Raw genomic sequence first — 18,134 nt, 5'->3', positions numbered from 1 at the left:
ATAAAGTGAATTTGGAAAGGAAATAAACTTAACAATTTATTTCATTTACTTCTTATTTCTTTCATTAGAGAAATTAGACCGTTTGAAAAAATAATGCAATAAATTATAAAAAATATTTTTGTAAATTTATTTTCATTACAGGATTTATGTTATTTTATAAAATTATTTTTAAATATTCATAACTTTGTATATAATGTATTTTTCATAAAAACTTTATCTTTAATTATTAGTTAAAAATTGTAATAAAATTATACTCCATTAAGGCACTTCTGAATCTAAAGAATTCAATATTTCTCCTCCTTCTTGGCAGTATTGTATAAAACTTCTCAAAACTAACTTGGATACTGATCTGGTAATATTTTGCGCGAGATCGATTGGATCTTGAAGACAAAGCGGCGAATCAATGCGAAACGTCTCTGCATTCAAAGTTGATTTTATATAGCGTGTGTAGCATTCCATTTCCTTCGGCAAGTGCTGAACACGATCATCAATAAAATCTATCTTCTTGAGCGACTTCCCCATCAAGGGAGATATAATACAGGTCCTATAATCGTATTGCGCATAAAATTTCAAAAATCCTTTCAGTAGTGATTCAAAAGTTAGAGAAGAAGGCCTAACAGGGATTTGTGAGGCAATGCCGGTCTCCCAGTCTGTAAAATATTTAAATTTCAAACATGAAAAATATTAATTTGGAATTAGGTTGAGAGTTGCTTTACTGAAAAAGCACTTTACTCACCTCCGATAATGAATGACTGGCTCTTCCCTTTCATTAGTTCTGCGATGCTTGGAAATACGTTAATTTGTTGTAAATAAAAAACAACCAGCCATGTAATTCCAAATGTTGTTAAACCTTGCTCGTGTGTCAAGTAGCAGGCGCTTAACCACTTTTTTAAAAATAGTATCGCTTTTCTACAAAGTGGAAGTGATGTTACAAAAAGCCTGAAACATTCAAACAATTATGTTAGCTGCTATTAAATGCCTCTGAAAGGAATAAAATATAAATTGTATTCGCACTTTATTATTCTTGTCTTCTCCACTGTGATGCCATTAGTGAAAGATAAATCGCAATTCAGCTCCAAGTCTCGGTGGAAAAGTTTTATTATCGGTGCTCTGACCTTTAATAGAATTTCCTTCACGTCCCACATGTATGGAGAATTTTTGAAGCATACTTCAGAATTTAACAAATATTCACGACTTGCGGATAACAACAATTTTCCTTTATATGCATTACCTAAAAATCAAAGTACTTAATTTATGGGTGCTTAAAATTAAAATGTCATTTTCGATCCTACTTTGATTTTTTGATCTTAGAATTTAAACTTTTTGATACTCATGTTAGGTTGACTAGAATATACGATGAACAAAAGTAATAGTTATGTCGAGCAGATGAAAGAAAATTTTAATTTTCATCAGGTGTAAAACGATAGGCAGAAATTGTAAGAAACTTTCTGCTTACATTTATTCTTTTCTCAAATAAATTCTTCCTACTTAGTGGAAATATTTGCATAACCAAAAAAAATATTTCTAATGAATTTTCCAATAAATTATAAACTTTTGAAGAGTAAGAAAACATAGGAACATTGAGAGACACAACTGACATTTTTGAAAGATTTTACTGGCAATTTTTTTGCGAATGATGAGAATAAAATCAGCTTATAAACGACAATCCATTATCAAATCTTCATTACCTGAATATAGAATATAAATTCAGATTTCGCACTTGATAATTAATTTTAAAAAAGTAGCAAAAAATAGCTTTCAAACTGAAAAAAAGTCGTAAAAAAGTAACTATCGAAAAATTAAACTTGACGACCAAAAAAACTCGTTTTAGATTCTTTACAAAACTGACAAGAATTCCATTCTATATTTTATTTTCCTGACTTTTTCCTAATTTTCATAAAAAATAATTACTTCTTTCTTATCCTACGCTAATAAATTAAATTCCTGCAACGAATTTGATTATTTATCAAAGAATTTAAATGTTTATACAAATAATTAATGTTTAATTATAATGTTTAATTTCTTTCGACTAATTTTATGCAAATTGTAATTTAAATAATTGAATTCCTGGGAAATTTGTACTATTCATGAAAAGAATTGAATTCTTATGAAGATTTTTACAAACATTTTTTTAAATACATAATTGAATTCTGTTTGGAAATTTTATGAAAATCATTGAATTGCGAAAAGTTTTTAAAAATAATTGAATTTTACAAAGAATTCTATTAAAATTTTTGAGAATGATTGAATATCTGTGTGGTACTTTCTTAAATTTTTTTTGAAAATAATTGAATTCCTAAAAAGCATTTTATTATTTATGAAGATAATTGAATTCTTGCGACCAATTTTATTAGAATTTTTTAAAATAATTGAACTTTAAAGAAGAAATTTATTACTTTTAAAAATAATTGAATTCTTGTGATGAATAACAATTTATGAAAATAATTGAATTTTGTAAAGAATTTTATAAAAATTCCTCAAAATAATTAAATTTTCAGGAATAATTTTGTTATTTATCTTTAATAATTAAATTCTTTCGAAGAATTATTTATGTTATTAAATGAATTCTTGGAAAGAATTTGATTAAAATTTAAAAGAATAATTGAGGGCTCGGATCGAAGAACCGACACTTGTAAACGCACAGAACATTGCGAAACGTCGGTTCTTCGATCCGAGCCCTCAATTGAATTATTTCAAAAAAATTTAATGAAAATTGTATTTTCATATTAAGAAATCAATTACTATTGATTTCTTTTGAACAATTTTATTGAAATATTTGAAAATAATTGAATTCGTGTAAAAAATACTAATATTTTTGTAACTAATAATTGAATTCTTCCAAAGAATTTTAGAAAAACATGTTTTTAAATATTTGATTTTCTCGAGGAATTGAAATTAAATTTTTAAGAATAATTACATTTTTTGAGTAATTGCTGTAAAATTGTATTTAAAATAATTGAAATCCTGCGATGATTTTTATTATTTATGAAAATAATTGAATAGTTGCTAAGAATTTTATTAAAATTTTCAAAAATAATCGAATTCCTGAGAAGAATTATATTATTTATGAAAATAATTGAATTATTGCAAAAAATTTTTATTAAAATGTTTTTAAAAAATTGAGTTTCTGTAAAAATTTTTGTTATTTTTGAAAATAATTTAATTCTTTATAGGAATTTTATAAACATTGTTTTAAATAATTAATTTTTTTGAAATATAAAAAATATTAAATGAAAATTTTATTTTAAATAATTGAATTCTTGTGGAAAACTTTATTTGTGAAAATAATTGAATTTTAGGTGAAATTTATCAGTTTTTTTTTAAATAATTGAATTTTTTTGCGAAATTTTCTGAAATATTAGATATTGAAAATAATTGAATATCGAATATTGTTTGAAAACAATTGAATCGTTTTAAAGAATTTGATTATAATTTTTGAGGATAGTTTTTTGATTTCTAGTATTAGCGAATTTAAAGTAAATTCTGGAAAAAAATAGAAATAGTAGCTTTTAGTGATTGAAATCTAAAAAAAGTACCCAAATAGTAGAATAACGTAAAAAATAGTAAATAGTAGGTTTTAGTAGATGAGTACGAAGCCTGCAAATTTAACACAGATTTATTAAAAATAAAATAACAAAATGCAAGAATCGGATTTTTTTGGGGACAACACTGACATTTTGTCTCTAATTTTTATGTAAAATTTTTTCAGAGAATTTATAGCGCCTAAAAGTTATTAATTCAAGTAGAACAAGTGGTTAATAAAAATATTTGCCTTCAAAAACTTTTATATATGAGGTCTCGGATCGAAGAACGTTCTTCGATCATATATTAAATAATTGAATAGTAATCCAGATAGTATTAAATAGTATTAAATAGTAAATATTAAATCGTATTAAATATTAATTTACTATTAAATAGTATTCCAGATTTCTATGAAAAGAAATATTCTTACCACAATCGAGAAAGATGTCTACATCACTATTACTGAAGGCTAAGTGAGCAGTTCTAGATCCGAAAACATAAGCTTTAGCTCCTGGGTATTTGGAAGAGACAGTTTGCTCCACGGACTTGGAGAGTAAAAGAATTTTTTCCTCCGACTCAGTTTCCGCATCGGACTGACGCAGCAAAGACTCTGATACTTCTTGAAAGTCATGCAGCAAATTTACAGCAAATCTATTCATCTTCACTACCTCGTAGTCTTTGCTCTTGACGAAGTACTTGTGCATCTTATGATCGCAATGCATCGTGTAAGTATCACAAGTTCCGAAGCATATACTTGCACATGGAAAGCAAACATCAAAAGCAACTTTATCCCCCTTTTCAAGCACTTTGTTGCGTTTCGTTAAATGCTTGTTGCTTAGTAAGTGCTCTGAGAAATCAATTTCAAACTCGGACTTCATGCCACACAAGTGACACGAGAAGCGTTGAACAACGTACCAGCAATTATTCAGTTGTTCCAGAAACTTACTACAAAGATCAAAATTGAACTGCCTCTGACTTTTAGACTTTACCGAATGATTTGCTTCCGAAATGTGTTTCCTGATTTTCTTCTCATCATTCACGACATCTTTATTACAAGCAAAGCAGAAAGCACAATCATTGGAGAATTCTTTCATAAACTCCTTGGCTAGAGCAAGATCACTGAACTGATTTGGACAGTTTTTAAACTTTAGATCACTGTCTATTAATTTCTCAAGTTTATTAATATGATTTACATTAAATACATGTTCGAAAATATTTTGCAAACAATTTGGTATTTTTAGAAAACAAACGAGACAGAGAATCTCCTCTTCAACTGTGAACAATAACGTGGTTCCCAATTGTAAATAGTTTATTTTCTCCTGTGGGGTTTTGTAAATATTAAATGGACCGAGTTCAAGAAACTTTCTTCTGTATTCATTATTAAAGAAGTGAGAGTTTCTGTTCTCCTTCTTGTTCTCTTCTTTTGGCTTCCTTTGCTTCCGAATCATTTGGTTGCATAACTCTTCGACAATAGTTTTGGTTGCAGGCACATTTTCGAGATTACTTGGACTTGAAGATTTGTTGGAAATGGAACGTAAGTGCTGCTTGTGCTCAACGGAACCCAAGTGGTTGATCATTTTGTTATCTTCGAAAATATCCTTTTTACAAGCGGGACAATAGATGAATGGAGAATAGTCTCTTGGCAGGGTTGAAAGAATATGTTTGTGCTTGATATCCTGGAGATGCGCGAGTAGTTCCACATCACCGCAAACCGTAACGTTACATACGTAACATCTGTAAGAGCACTTGAATTTTTCCTCTATTGCTTTCGGTGCCAGGTGCAATTTGTCTAAACTTTTTTGCACTTGATCTACACTGTCGTTTTTTGGAATCGTTTTTGGAATTGTTTTTGGCATCGTCTGTAAATTATTAGCATTATTTTCGAAATCTTGAACACTGACTCTGTGTCTTTTCCCTTGCGTATGCTCCACAAGGTTCTGAGGACCGTACGGTATGTCCACGTCACACAAAGTGCAATGGTACTTTAAGCTGTCATCATTTAATTGCTTTAATAGAAGTAGAGAAGAGATTTTACATTCGCCTTTTGATTTAAGTATGTGTTCAGCCATGGCCTCTTTTCGTGTGAAATTCTTGTTACACACAAAGCAGATGAATTGAGAAGGTGACTGACTTACTAGATTATTATTCAATGAGGAAGCATTTTTTTTGGGCGGTAATACTGATTTTTGAGCATCTGCTTTATCTAGTCTCAAGTTCTCTTTCTCTTTTTGATTAAGTTTGTGTCGCAGTCCTCGAATGTGTTGGAAAACATTATACAGACTTCGCGCAATGACACAGTTGCAGACTTTGCAGAAATATTTCTCATTGTTAATTTGAAAAATTTTATTCTCGACGATTGTTTCAAATTTTTCTTCGGTTACAGTTTTCAATTCTCTCTCAGGTATGTCGACCTGTAGTTCTTTCAATTTCCAGTGATACTCATTTTTAGAATCACAGTGGCTTAAAACATCATTCTGTTTAATATACATTTTACACAATTTACAAAAATATCCATCTCCGCTTTTAAGTATACGATGAGTAAATAGTGTTTTGAACATGATGACCGAAGTATTATTATTCTTTTCTTTTCTTTTCTTAGACTGATAGAAGGTAGTTTTCTGTCGAATACTGAAACATAAAAAGTAGTTTCAAATTAAAAAATTTAACCTAAAATTAGATTTAGAAGGAAATTGTACAATGTTTTCTGAAAATCCTAAAGAAGATATTTAAATTCAATTATTCGGAATATCAACAAAGTTTTCTTTAAATAAATATTCGGAACGTAATATTCCATTTATTTTTATTATTATTATTATTATTATTATATAGTTTAAAAATTTTTATTTATTTTGAAATATTAATTTTTAAATCAATTTTCACAAAAGTTCAATTATTTTAAAAAAATTACACGAAAGAATTCAATTATTTTTAAAAATTTTAATAAATCCTTCGAAACAATTCAATTATTTTTATAAAATAGTAAAATCTTTGCAAAAAGTCAATTAATTTCTATAAAATCTTACTAAAGAATTCAATTTTCTTTAAACTTTAATAAATTCTTTGAAACATTAAATTATTTTTATAAATAATAAAATTCTTTAAAAAATTCAATTATTTTCTAAAATTTCAACAAATCCTTCGGCACAATTCAATTATTTAAAAAAAAAAAAAAAAAAATTTATCGCAATTTTTTTTTATAAATAAATTATTTTTATAAAATATTTTTATAAATAAACTACTTTTAATAAATAATTAAACTCTTTTCAGGAATTAAATTATTTTCAATACAGTTTTAATAAACTTCAATAATCAAATATTTAATAATAATTATTAACAGACACAATTATTTTAAAAGGTTGAAAAAAAATTCTTTATTTAATTCAATTATTTTCAAAATTTCCAATTAAAATTATTAAAAAAAACTAACATTTTAAAAAAATTCTTTAAAAGAATTTAATTATATTTACAAAAACTCTAATAAAATTTTTTACAAGAGTTTAATTTTCTATAAATAATTTCAATAAAAATTTAATAGTAAAATAATTAATTACAATTATTAGCAAAATCGATTATATTCAATAAATTAAAGAAATTTTTTAAAAGAATTCAATTACTGTCAAAGAAACACCATTATATTTCAAAAAAAAAAAATTCAAAGAAATTCTTCAAAAGAATTTCATTATAGAATTTTTAAAAATTTTAATAAAATTCTCCGCGAGAATTCAATTTATTATTTTCATAAATAAGAAAATTCTGTGAAGGAATTCAATTATTCTCAAATTTTTTGACAAAATTCTTTGCTAGAATTCAATGTTTTTTAATAAATTAATTTTATAATTGAAAATATTTAAAAAGAAAAATTATTAAAAAAATTTATGAAACGGAATACAACGATTATTTATATAGATTATTATTTTTTCACAGGAATTAAGATTTTAAAACATTTCAAATTTCAAATTCTTTTAAATTCAATAATTTATAAGAATTGATACTGTAACTTGTCGAAAATTATTTTCAAGATTTCGATTTAATTATCTTCTAGAATTTTTAACAATAAAACAATAAAATTATATTGAAAATAATTTAATTCCTGCAAAAAATTGTATAATGTGTGAAAATAATTGAATTGTTACAATTTTTTCGAACGAATTTAATTAAAATTGTATTGCAAGTAATTCAATCCTCATACTAAATTTTATTAAAATGGATGCCTGTCGTCGACGGGCGAAAGCTAATAAATAATTATAAAATTATATGAATGGATTTTTTCAAAAAAACAAAATAAGATCTCCCTAAATTTTATTAAAGTTCACTAAAAATAATTGAATTCTTTTAAGAAATTTTAATGCGAATAATTGAATTATTTCTAATAATTTTATTAAAATTATATAGTGATTGAAAACAAGCGAATTCTTGTAAATATTTTTGACGAATTTGATTACAATTGTATTGAAAATATTTGAATTTTATTACATTTCTTGAAAATAATTGAATTGTTTTGAAGAATTTTATTAAAAATGAATTTTTTTAAATTTTGAATCTGAAATTATTCAAAAATTGAAGTTGACTTTGAAGATAAAAAATTCTGTAATTTGCATTCCTTTTTGAATTTTTAATTAAAATTATCCGCAAAATAATTTATAAAATAATTTTTTGACAGTTTTTCAAGAATTAAATTATTTAAAATAAATTCAATTTAAAATCAGTAAAGTTCAATTGTTGTCAGAAATAGAAAGAATTTAAAATTAGATTAAATCTTTTCAATATTTTTAAAGGCTGCTGGACAACAAAATTCAGAATTTTCTTATGAATTCTAAAAATTGAATATTTCTTCAGTACTTTTTCTAAAATTCTTTTGCTTTTAATAGAGAATTTCTCAAACTTTAAGATGATAGAAGGCTTTTTTTTAAAAAAGAAATTATTTCTTGACTTAATTTGCATTTTGAAAAATTGAGTATTAATTTCTCTAAATATATGACACTTTCAATTTTGTTGAAAGTTGTCTCAAAAGGAAGATTATATTCTCTAGTTTCTACCATCGAAAGATTATTTTGGGCTTTTTAGTAGATTCAGAGAGAAAAATAAAAATATATAAACGTGTTTTCTCTACTGAATTTGGCATAGGAAACGTAACCCTCTTGAATTTCACGTCAGACTCGAAATCATTTGTTTTTTTAATAAAGAAAATTTTGTGAATGAAGCAAAAAAGAGTGGTTTTCAATATTTTATTCAATTACAAACAATATTATTTTAAATTACAGTGAAAAAATTACTTTTCTTAAAAATCTAAAAATTATTACTTTTGTTTTGCATTTTTTACATTTTGCAGTAAAATTCAAAATGGTAATTAATTTGTTATTATTTATAATATTAATGTAATTATATATAAAAAAATGCATGACAATTTAAACAATAAAGATACTTATATTATTAAATTATATTTTTGCTTTTAGCAACTTGGACAAATTAATTTTGTTAACAGAATTAAAAATCGAGACAATTCAAAACACTGTATCACTATCTCCTTCAAAAATTAACCTACAATTTTTTTTATAGGACACAAATTTTAAAGAAAAACCGTCATAAGTTTTATAACATCTTTTAAAATATAACATGTCTACTAACGAAATCTTCAAAATTTAGGGAAACAACGCTTTAATGAAAAAACAACTAACCTTTCGATTTTTATGCAATGAAACAAAGGATATTTAAGAAAATTATACGTCACATACAGATGACAAGGTAATGAGAAATTTAAAGATTTTTCCATACAATAAGTTATACAGAACAAAGTAACTCGTACATATAAAGGACGTTGAAAAGTAACGAGAGTAATTAATACAAAGATTTCATTAAGACGACTAAAATCAACAACAACAAATATTGTTTTGTAAACATTGGAAGGTATACTTACGAAATTTTGCATTATCAACAAGCAAATTGATTTACGTGACACCTTGTTGAAACGTTATTTGTGCTGTACGAAATAATAAAATTATCAATAATTAAAATCCAGGCACTTTAATAAAAGTATTTTTAAAATTAAAACAAAATTGTTTATTGTAAAAAATTTAATCTGAGAATTTGTTATCATGGGTCGGTGTCACGTTTCCGGTAATTCACAATTCACACTCCTATGCTGGTTCTCAACTTGTTTTTATTATGAAGGCGCGCCATCCCATACCATGCTTTCGTGAAAACGTTGGTGGGGGAAGAGCAGGAAGGAAGAGTAAGGAGACCGAACTCTGCTTCTACAAAATACAAATGTCTGAAAAATATGCACGAAAAGTGCCAGACTCACTGTGTTCTAGTTGATCGCCAATTAAGTCGATCATGCGCATTGAACTAAAGTTCAGTGTTGACCGTGTTGACATAGATGAAAAGTGTGGTTATGTCAAGGTAAATATAACATAGTTTAAACAGTGTTAATTTTAAAAGCAAATTTATTTATTTGCAATTGTGATATTATTTAGATTTTCAAAATAATTTAATAATATATTTATGAAAAGGGAAAAATTTTGCGAAAATGGTTAAGAAGAATTGTGTTTATAACTAGAGTATATTTACATACCGTAGAAGGATAGAAGAGACTAATGTTTTTAGACTCTTTTTGTTCTTTCTTTACATCCGGGCACACAACACGACATTTTTTAAATAAAATAAATACATAATTATTAAAACGAAATGTATTGTATATGTATCTCACTAAGACCGGCTAAATGTAAACATTAGATCTTACATCTCACTCGCACAATTTTTACGAGAAACAGAGACACAACACAGCTTATGCGCATGATCGACTTAATTGGCGATCAACTAGAACACAGTGAGCCTGGCACTTTTCGTGCATATTTCTCTGAGATTTTTAAAGCGCTTTCTACACAGAGTTCGGTCTCCTTACTCTTCCTTCCTGGGGAAGAGTGAAAAATGGGAAAAAAGAAGGAATCATGAAAATAATAGAGACAGTGCTATATATATTCATCTTTATCACTCACATAATAATTCATTTACGCCTAAGCTCATTGAAAATCGTAAGACGTGTAATCCGTAAACTTTACATGAGATAGAAAAGGATAGGCAATGTTTCTATCCATTTCTCTCATGAAAATATTACGATTTATGATTTTACTCAAAATTCTGCTTTCGGTTTTACACTTTCTGCTCAGGTGCATTTAAGGTACCGTCCCATGACGGCGTAAAAGCGTCGGCGTAAAGCAGAATTCGTGCGATAGAAAGAGATGAACAGATATCACGTTCTCACTCATTCACATGGTTTACGCTTTACGCCGACGCTTTCACGCCATCATGGGACGGTACCTTTATTCTGTCGGTAGAAGAAAAAAATTACTAAAAAACTGTCAAAATCGCCTTTGCCTTCACAATTTCACATTCACACGAAACTGTAAAGGTGTATTTGCAATAGCTTGAAAATATAATTTCTTTTGTCCACTTGTCTGATTCAAAGTAATTGGATATTCTGTATAATTATATTACTTTAAATCATTGAATTCAAAGCAAATAATCGCAAATTTATATGCAGAATATGCCAATTACTTTCAATTAGACAAAAAAAACTTTTCTAAAGGCATATTCACAAGTCCTAGCAGGGTTGGGTCAATAAATGGAAAATCTTTATTAGAGTAAGAGAGACAGACTGCATATTTGTCTCTCTTATTCCAATGAAAAATTTTCCATACTGGAAATTTTTACCGAAGGTGTAAATGCTCCCTTATAGCAAATAATAATAATAATTTAATGATAATAATTTTTTAATTTTTTAAGAAGAAGAAGAAATGTAAGTAAAGAAAGATATTTCAATGAAAGATTTAAAATTTGTTCTTTTTGGCCTAATGACTTTAGTATAATTATTATTTTGATATTTGTCTGTTCAGAATGACAATTTTAGGTTATAGACATATGCGTCGTAAAACAATCATATATTTTCTAGATTTTCTATTATTAAATAATCGTTGTATTCCGGTAATCTGTTCGCAGTTTGCAGTTACTTAGTTTTGTTGAACAATTTCTTTCAAGTTTTTAAAATAATCGTGTTTATTAAAAATTGAAATTAAACATTTAGTTATTGAATTTTATTAAAATTTTAGAAAGTATGTACATAATTAAATTCTCTTCATAAACTTCAAAAACGAATTAGGAAAAAAATTGAATTCTTTCGTGACATTTTCATGAAAATAATTGAATTTTGCAAAGATTTTACTATTAAAAAAATAGTTGAATTGTTTCGAAGGATTTATTAAAATTTCAGAAAATAATTGTATTCGTGCGTAAAATTTTATTTGAATTATGTTTAAAAATAATTGAATATTTGCCAAAAAATTTACTATTTATAAAAATAATTGAATTCTTACGAAGAATGTTACCTTATTTATGAAAATAATTTAATTCTTGTGAAGAATTTTATTAAAATTTTTTAAATTAAATAAACAAGAATAATTAATTAGTTAATAGTTGAATTTTTTGAAAGTTTGAATCTGAAATTATCCAAAAATTCATGTTTGAAAATAAAAAATTTTGTAATTTGAATAATAATAATAATAAATGGAATATCACGAAATAATAATAAAAATAATGTTCAAAAAGTATTTTTTTTACCTCAAATAACTATAAATATTAATTTTCAGATAATTTTGAAAGAAAATCATATAATGGAATCGGAATTTGTAGAAATTATGGACGAAAGAAAGAAAGAAAAATATCCTCTACAACATGCATTACAGTTTGGTTCACTTCTTGAAATTCAAGATATCCTCAGTGAAAAATATCAAGCAACATTTTCATCAGAGAATGATAAGGCCCAAAAATGTAGAGAAATAATTAACTTTTGTTTAGACAAAAAGCTTGACGTTAACACAAAAAGAACAAAGTATAGTGCTTTATTACACTTTGTTATAAAACATCTTGACAAAGATTTTCAATCAGTCATCAATAAATGCGAAGGATTTGATATTAATGCATTGAATGAAATGTGTAAAAGGTATGACAAAAAATCTTTACTTCATTTAGCGATAGAAGAAAGAAAACAGAATGCAGTGAAAGTTTTAATAGAGTTTGGTGCAGATGTGGAAGTAAAAGACGACGGTGAAGAGCAAACACCTTTATTTTACGCCGTTAGTTCTAAACAAGTAGAAATAGCAGAAATTCTTTTAAAAGCTGGAGCGGATATTAATGCGACAAATCAGCGAGAGATGATGCCAATAAATTATGCCTTTGGTGAAAGAAAAAATTCTAATAGTAATGAAAAATACAAACCCTCGAAATTAGTAACGCTTTTGTGTTCGTACGGAGCTAGTTTGAATTTCAAAAATGAAAGTGGCACAATAACATTGCTTATGGCTTTCACAGAAGGACATTTTAGAGAAGTCGAATTTTTAATTGAACATGGAGCTGACTTATTCTCTATTCATTTCTTTGATAACATAACACCAATCAATGATATATGGGAAGAAATCGACTGTTGCGAAATCCAAAAATTAGCAAATATGGTTGAATTTTCAGCGGACAATGGGTCAGATATTAATATGGTTAGCATGGGCGGTTATACTATTTTGATTTTAAGCGTTGCAAATAATTATCTTGAAATTACTGAATGCCTTTTGGAGTTAAACGCCAAATTTCAAAAAGATAAATATTTTCCTCAGGATTATATTTCACTTGAAGTAGTCGAAAATTTAGAGTCTATTTCGGATAGAATTTCAACCTGGACACTATTAACAGCATTTTTCGCACTTAAAAATATCGATATTCCTGAAAATTCTATTTTGTATGAAGAATTTGAATGGGTCTCTTCATTTTTTGAAGAGTGCAAAGAACAAGTTATTAAAATGCAAGAAAGGAGAATATGGGCAGATCGAAAAGTTTCATTTTTTGATTTTCTAAATGAAGATTTGTTAAAGGTGACCAAATACTTCAGAAATGATGATGTAATGTCTGTTTTAGAATCTGGAAAATACGACCAATTTCCAAATTACACATATATGTTTGAAAAGCGTAAAGAGAGAGTTGAGAAAATGAATAATTGTCAGAATGTTTTTATTCGTTTTATCGAGGAATTCTTTAAGGGAAAATTACCAATCGTAGTAATTGACGAAATAATTAGTTACTTGTCAGCTGGGGAACTTCGCAATTTTGGAAGAGCATTATGTATAACGGAAAAATCACCTAATGGAGAATATTTCATTTAAATATTTTATTGTTTACTATAAAAATTATAAATTTCATACATTATAAGAAACATTTATGAAAAGAAAAATTGTTGTTGACAATATTTTTCTTATTATGTGATAATATTACACTTATAATTATTTAGAATTTAAAATTTATTGTTATTTTCTTAATAAAATTTTGATTTCATCTGCGATTGCACTGAATTTTCTTTACTCGTACAATTTTAATTGAAATCTACGGATTGATTTACGGATGATCCTTGGTGAAAAACAACGAAAACAACAAATCATGCGCGGGCAAGGAATTTTTCTAAAAATTATTAAAATAAAATTCTACCTGCTACCTATACCCGTTTAACATCGTTCAACTTTTATTGAAGTGCGGGACATTTAAATCTTTACATAATTTTCACTAAACTTTGCAAGTAAAGTTTCGGTTCTGTGTGGATACCTTTATATTCCTATTGGAGAGTAGACGCTCCATAAAATTGAGAACCCCATCGCAGCATGTGGATTGTCGGGAATTTATAGTCTGCTGGCCCATGTGGTGTATCTGATCAACATGGACAATGATAATTCTGAAAGTGGATTAATGTGCCTTTGGGGAAATTTAAAGGATCACCCGAAATGTCTTCACGGTAATTCAAATTAAATTAAATCATGAAAAATAATTATACTATTACACTAAATTTTTCTATACATTATTCGTAATATGGAGTAGGTTATGTTGTTTGTAAACAATCTTTTCCCACATACAGTTTTAATTTTTAATTTTATGGAAGTCTGTAAAATTTCAGAGATTTTTTCATTTTAACTTGATTAATGTGGTTCATAATTACATAAATATAATGTTGATTAAGCATTTAAATATTTTCCACTTGTGAAAAAAGATTTAACTTTTATAGGTCCAACTTTATTATTTGGAAGAAGTATCAAAGGTGAAGTGAAAAAATTTTATGCCTGTTCTCATTTAAGAGAACCTGGAAAATGTCCAACTATTAAGAACAAGAAGAATAATGTTTTACCATTCTATGATCATAGAAAATTGTACTTACGCTTTAGCAATTTGCTGTCAAATAGTCAGAACAATCGAAACTATTGTCATAGTTGCAATGAATTATTTACGAGTTCAGAGATAGTGAAACATAAGGATCATGACGTACAAAAATGTTTGACAAATCATCAAATGTCTCATCCCACAGAATTTCTGAAACCACTCAGTAATAATAAGGAAGAAGCTCAGTATTTTTTTACTGAAAACACAACAAAGAATATAGCCGAGATTCTTTGTAAATTAGGAGCCAAATATATATTGTGCATTGGTGTTCCAAGATTATATGAATATATCTCTCATAATTTTGGAGATAAAATGACATGCTTTCTTCTGGATATAGATGCAAGATTTGTAAGTAGAACAAATATACAGTCTTTTTATTTTTACTTTAGATTTAAGTAGTTGAAAATATGAGCAGGCTTCGCACTTATCTACTAAAGCCTACTATTTATTACTTTTTTGCAATATGCAACTATTTTTAGATTTCAGCCACTAAAAACTAATATTTCTGATTTTTGAGAATTTTCACTACTTTAAATTCGCTAATACTAGAAATCAAAAAACTATTCTCAAAAATTATAATCAAATTCTTTAAAACGATTCAATTATTTTCAATATATCTAGTATTTTCAGAAAATTTCGCAAAAGAATTCAATTATGTAAAGAGAAAATTAATAAAATTCATCCGAAATTCAATTATTTTTATAAATAATAAAACTCATCGAAAAATTTCAATTTTCACAAATAAAATTTTCCACAAAAATTCAATTATTTAAAATAAAATTTTCATAATATCTATTATATTTCGAAAAAATTAATTATTTAAAACAATGTTTAGAAAATTCTTATAAAGAATTCAATTATTTTCATAAATAATAAAATTCTTTTAAGGAATTTAATTGTTTTTAAAAATTTTAATAAAATTCTTAGCAACTATTCAATTATTATTTTCATAAATAATAAAATTCATCACAGGATTTCAATTATTTTTAATACAATTTTACGGGAATTACTTAAAAAATGTAATTATTCTTAGAAATTTAATTTCAGTTTCTCAAAGAAATCAATTATTTAAAAAAATGTTTTTTTAAAAAATTTTTTGGAAGAATGCAATTATTGACAAAAATATTAAAATTTTTCACAGGAATTCAATTATTTTCAAATATTTAAATAAAAATGGTTCGAAAGAAATCAAATATTTTAAATACAATTTTAATTAATATTCATCACAACAATTCAATTATTTTTAAAAGTAATAAATTTCTTCTTAGAAATTCAATTATTTAAAAAAAATTTAGTAAAATCGTTAACCAGAATTCAATTATTTTCATAAATAATAAAATGCTTTTTAGGAATTCAATTATTTTCAAAAGAATTTAATAAAATACCAAATAGACATTCAATTATTGTCAAAAATTGTAATAGAATTCTTTGAAAAATTTAATTCTTTTAAAAAAATTTTCGCAATTTTCAGTAATTTTCAATATTTACTATTTTTATAAAATGTCAAACAGAATTCAATTATTTACAAAATTTTTTGAAAAAATCTTCGTAAGAATTCGTAAGAATAATAAAAATTTCTCAGGAACTCAATTATTTAAATTAGAATTTGCATAAAATTAGTCGAAAGAAATTAATTATTTAAAAGTTTTTATAAAATTCTTCGCAAGAATTAAATTATTTTTCTAAATATTTCAATTCTTTCATGAATAATAAAATCCGTTGCAGGAATTGGATTTATTATCAGGATAAGAAAAAAGTAAATACTTTTGATGAAAATTAGGAAAAAGTCAGGAAAATAAAATATGGAATGGAATGTTTGTCAGTTTTGTGAAGTGTTTAAATCGAGTTTTTTTTTCGTCAAATTTAATTTTTCGATAACTAGTTTTTTACTACTGTTTTTTAGTTTGAAAGCTACTTTTCGTTACTTTTTTAAAATTAATTATCGAGTCCGAAGTCTATATGAGTAAAATTATACTACATTTTTAAATTATAAAGTTGATCGAGAGTAACAGTAATTTCTGTATTTAGATTTCTAAATTATTTTTTGCAGCATCAGTTTTTCGGACCTCTAAATTATGCTTGGTACAATTTGTTTAACAACCATTTCTTCAATCCTGAAGCAAAAACGTTATTCAAAGATTTTCTGACCCAAGAAAATGGTAGAGACATGTACATTGTATGTGATCCTCCATTTGGTGGACGGGTTGAACCAATTTCACAAACAATTAAGAGCATCACTGATAATCACAAAAAGTGGAATAACATAAAAGTCGCAGATGACGAATTGAAAACTTTATTCATTTTTCCGTATTTTATGGAATCTATTATTAAAAAGAAATCTAATCCTCCTGGGATTGTGGGTGGAATAAGTAATTTAGAAATGACTGATTTTAAAGTAGAATATCAAAATCATGCGACATTTCAAGAACAATCAAATTTAGCTAAGAAAACGTCACCTGTTCGTCTCTTCACAAACATTGAATTGAGTTTGATAAATCTGAAAAATATCATTGGTTATAAGTATTGCAGTGTCTGTTCTCGATGGGTTTTAGAGGAGAATAACCATTGTGATAAATGTGGCAAATGCACTTCTAAAGATGGTAGGCAGTTTACACATTGTGACTTGTGTGAAAGATGTGTGAAACATACATGGGAACATTGTGAAACGTGTCGACGTTGTGCTTCGAAAATTCACGATTGTAGTCAAAGGCCCAAAATTGTCGAAAATTCTCTTCAGTGTCATACGAAAGGTGAGTTTCAAAAGTCTGAATTTTGTTCATTTCTAAGCATTCGATAACTCAAAGTTTTCTCGGTCTCCCTTTGAGTTTGTCTTATCGAGACTTGACTGTATATAACAAAGTCTTAAAGTACTTACAGCACAAACGTGTTTTTATCTTAAATTCAATTTATTTTTGGGCTTAAAATAAAAATAAGTAGGTCTTAAAATCAATGTCCTAATCAGAAATTTAGTCAATATTTGGAGTTTTAGTCAAAATTAAACTTAAAACAAAACTTATTTTTTACGGTGATATAATTAAATTTTATTACCTACTTATTGTAACAGGTAATGCATTTTTCTAAATAATTGATGTAAAATATGTTGTTTAGGTCTGATAGATAAAGACTGCAGTGAGAGTGAAGCATTTATTTCTCGAAAACGCATCGTCAATAGGCATGGTGGTGTTGTTAAAAAGAAAAGGAAGAAGAAAAAAGATTAACTACAAAATATTAAAATGTTTTATAAATTTACAATAAATTAGAGTATAATTGAAATAATAATTATATATATTTTTATAATTATCCACTGTTGCTGTTTGTCATTCAATTGTGAATAAAGTTTCATTTTTAAATGTATATCTATCCAGAGTAAG

At 26.2% G+C, this 18,134-nt stretch overlaps 3 protein-coding genes across 5 annotated transcripts; 2 read left to right on the top strand and 1 right to left on the bottom strand.

The window, feature by feature from the left end:
• Positions 1-116: 116 nt before the first annotated feature.
• Positions 117-9,741, bottom strand: LOC122505586. Of its 2 annotated transcripts, none has more exons than XM_043617319.1 (5): positions 9,198-9,355; positions 3,953-6,150; positions 1,015-1,231; positions 737-939; positions 117-650 (listed from the first exon to the last, which is right to left on the bottom strand). In XM_043617319.1, exons 1-5 carry the CDS (start codon positions 9,290-9,292, stop codon positions 259-261), a joined length of 3,105 nt encoding a protein of 1,034 aa, XP_043473254.1. In that variant the 5' UTR covers positions 9,293-9,355; the 3' UTR covers positions 117-258. The 2 variants fall into 2 exon arrangements, with proteins under 2 accessions (XP_043473254.1, XP_043473261.1); XM_043617326.1 differs by lacking the exon at positions 9,198-9,355 and adding an exon at positions 9,437-9,741 and having other exon boundaries at positions 118-650.
• Positions 9,742-11,257: 1,516 nt separating this feature from the next.
• On the top strand, positions 11,258-13,835 carry LOC122505188 (protein VAPYRIN-like). 2 transcript variants are annotated; one of them, XM_043616673.1, is made up of 2 exons: positions 11,258-11,317; positions 12,165-13,835. In XM_043616673.1, exon 2 carries the CDS (start codon positions 12,189-12,191, stop codon positions 13,722-13,724), a length of 1,536 nt encoding a protein of 511 aa, XP_043472608.1. In that variant the 5' UTR covers positions 11,258-11,317; positions 12,165-12,188; the 3' UTR covers positions 13,725-13,835. The 2 variants fall into 2 exon arrangements, with proteins under 2 accessions (XP_043472608.1, XP_043472616.1); XM_043616681.1 differs by lacking the exon at positions 11,258-11,317 and adding an exon at positions 11,593-11,630.
• Positions 13,836-14,183: 348 nt separating this feature from the next.
• Positions 14,184-18,117, top strand: LOC122506259 (rRNA N6-adenosine-methyltransferase ZCCHC4). Its single transcript, XM_043618355.1, has 4 exons — positions 14,184-14,344; positions 14,612-15,111; positions 16,814-17,513; positions 17,872-18,117. The coding sequence occupies exons 1-4, from the start codon at positions 14,269-14,271 to the stop codon at positions 17,979-17,981; spliced, it is 1,386 nt and encodes a 461-aa protein (XP_043474290.1). The 5' UTR covers positions 14,184-14,268; the 3' UTR covers positions 17,982-18,117.
• Positions 18,118-18,134: the final 17 nt, after the last annotated feature.

The sequence above is a fragment of the Leptopilina heterotoma genome, unplaced genomic scaffold (assembly GCF_015476425.1).
Source record: "Leptopilina heterotoma isolate Lh14 unplaced genomic scaffold, ASM1547642v1 Lhet_113, whole genome shotgun sequence".
Lineage (NCBI taxonomy): Eukaryota > Metazoa > Arthropoda > Insecta > Hymenoptera > Figitidae > Leptopilina > Leptopilina heterotoma.
Note: the sequence above shows the minus strand (reverse complement) of the source record. Positions and strands in the feature narration are given on the sequence as shown.

Bases quoted from the DNA above. Each gene is read 5' to 3' on its own strand.
- LOC122505586 (XM_043617319.1), bottom strand. From the start codon at position 9,292: ATGGAAAAATCTTTAAATTTCTCATTACCTTGTCATCTGTATGTGACG. The intron at 6,151-9,197 runs GTTAGTTGTTTT...TTTATGTTTCAG, and splicing joins CATTGCATAAAAATCGAAAG to TATTCGACAGAAAACTACCT. The intron at 651-736 runs GTGAGTAAAGTG...AATATTTTACAG, and splicing joins CCAGTCATTCATTATCGGAG to ACTGGGAGACCGGCATTGCC.
- LOC122506259 (XM_043618355.1), top strand. From the start codon at position 14,269: ATGGACAATGATAATTCTGAAAGTGGATTAATGTGCCTTTGGGGAAAT. The intron at 15,112-16,813 runs GTAAGTAGAACA...TATTTTTTGCAG, and splicing joins TGGATATAGATGCAAGATTT to CATCAGTTTTTCGGACCTCT. The intron at 17,514-17,871 runs GTGAGTTTCAAA...TATGTTGTTTAG, and splicing joins TCTTCAGTGTCATACGAAAG to GTCTGATAGATAAAGACTGC.
- LOC122505188 (XM_043616673.1), top strand. From the start codon at position 12,189: ATGGAATCGGAATTTGTAGAAATTATGGACGAAAGAAAGAAAGAAAAA.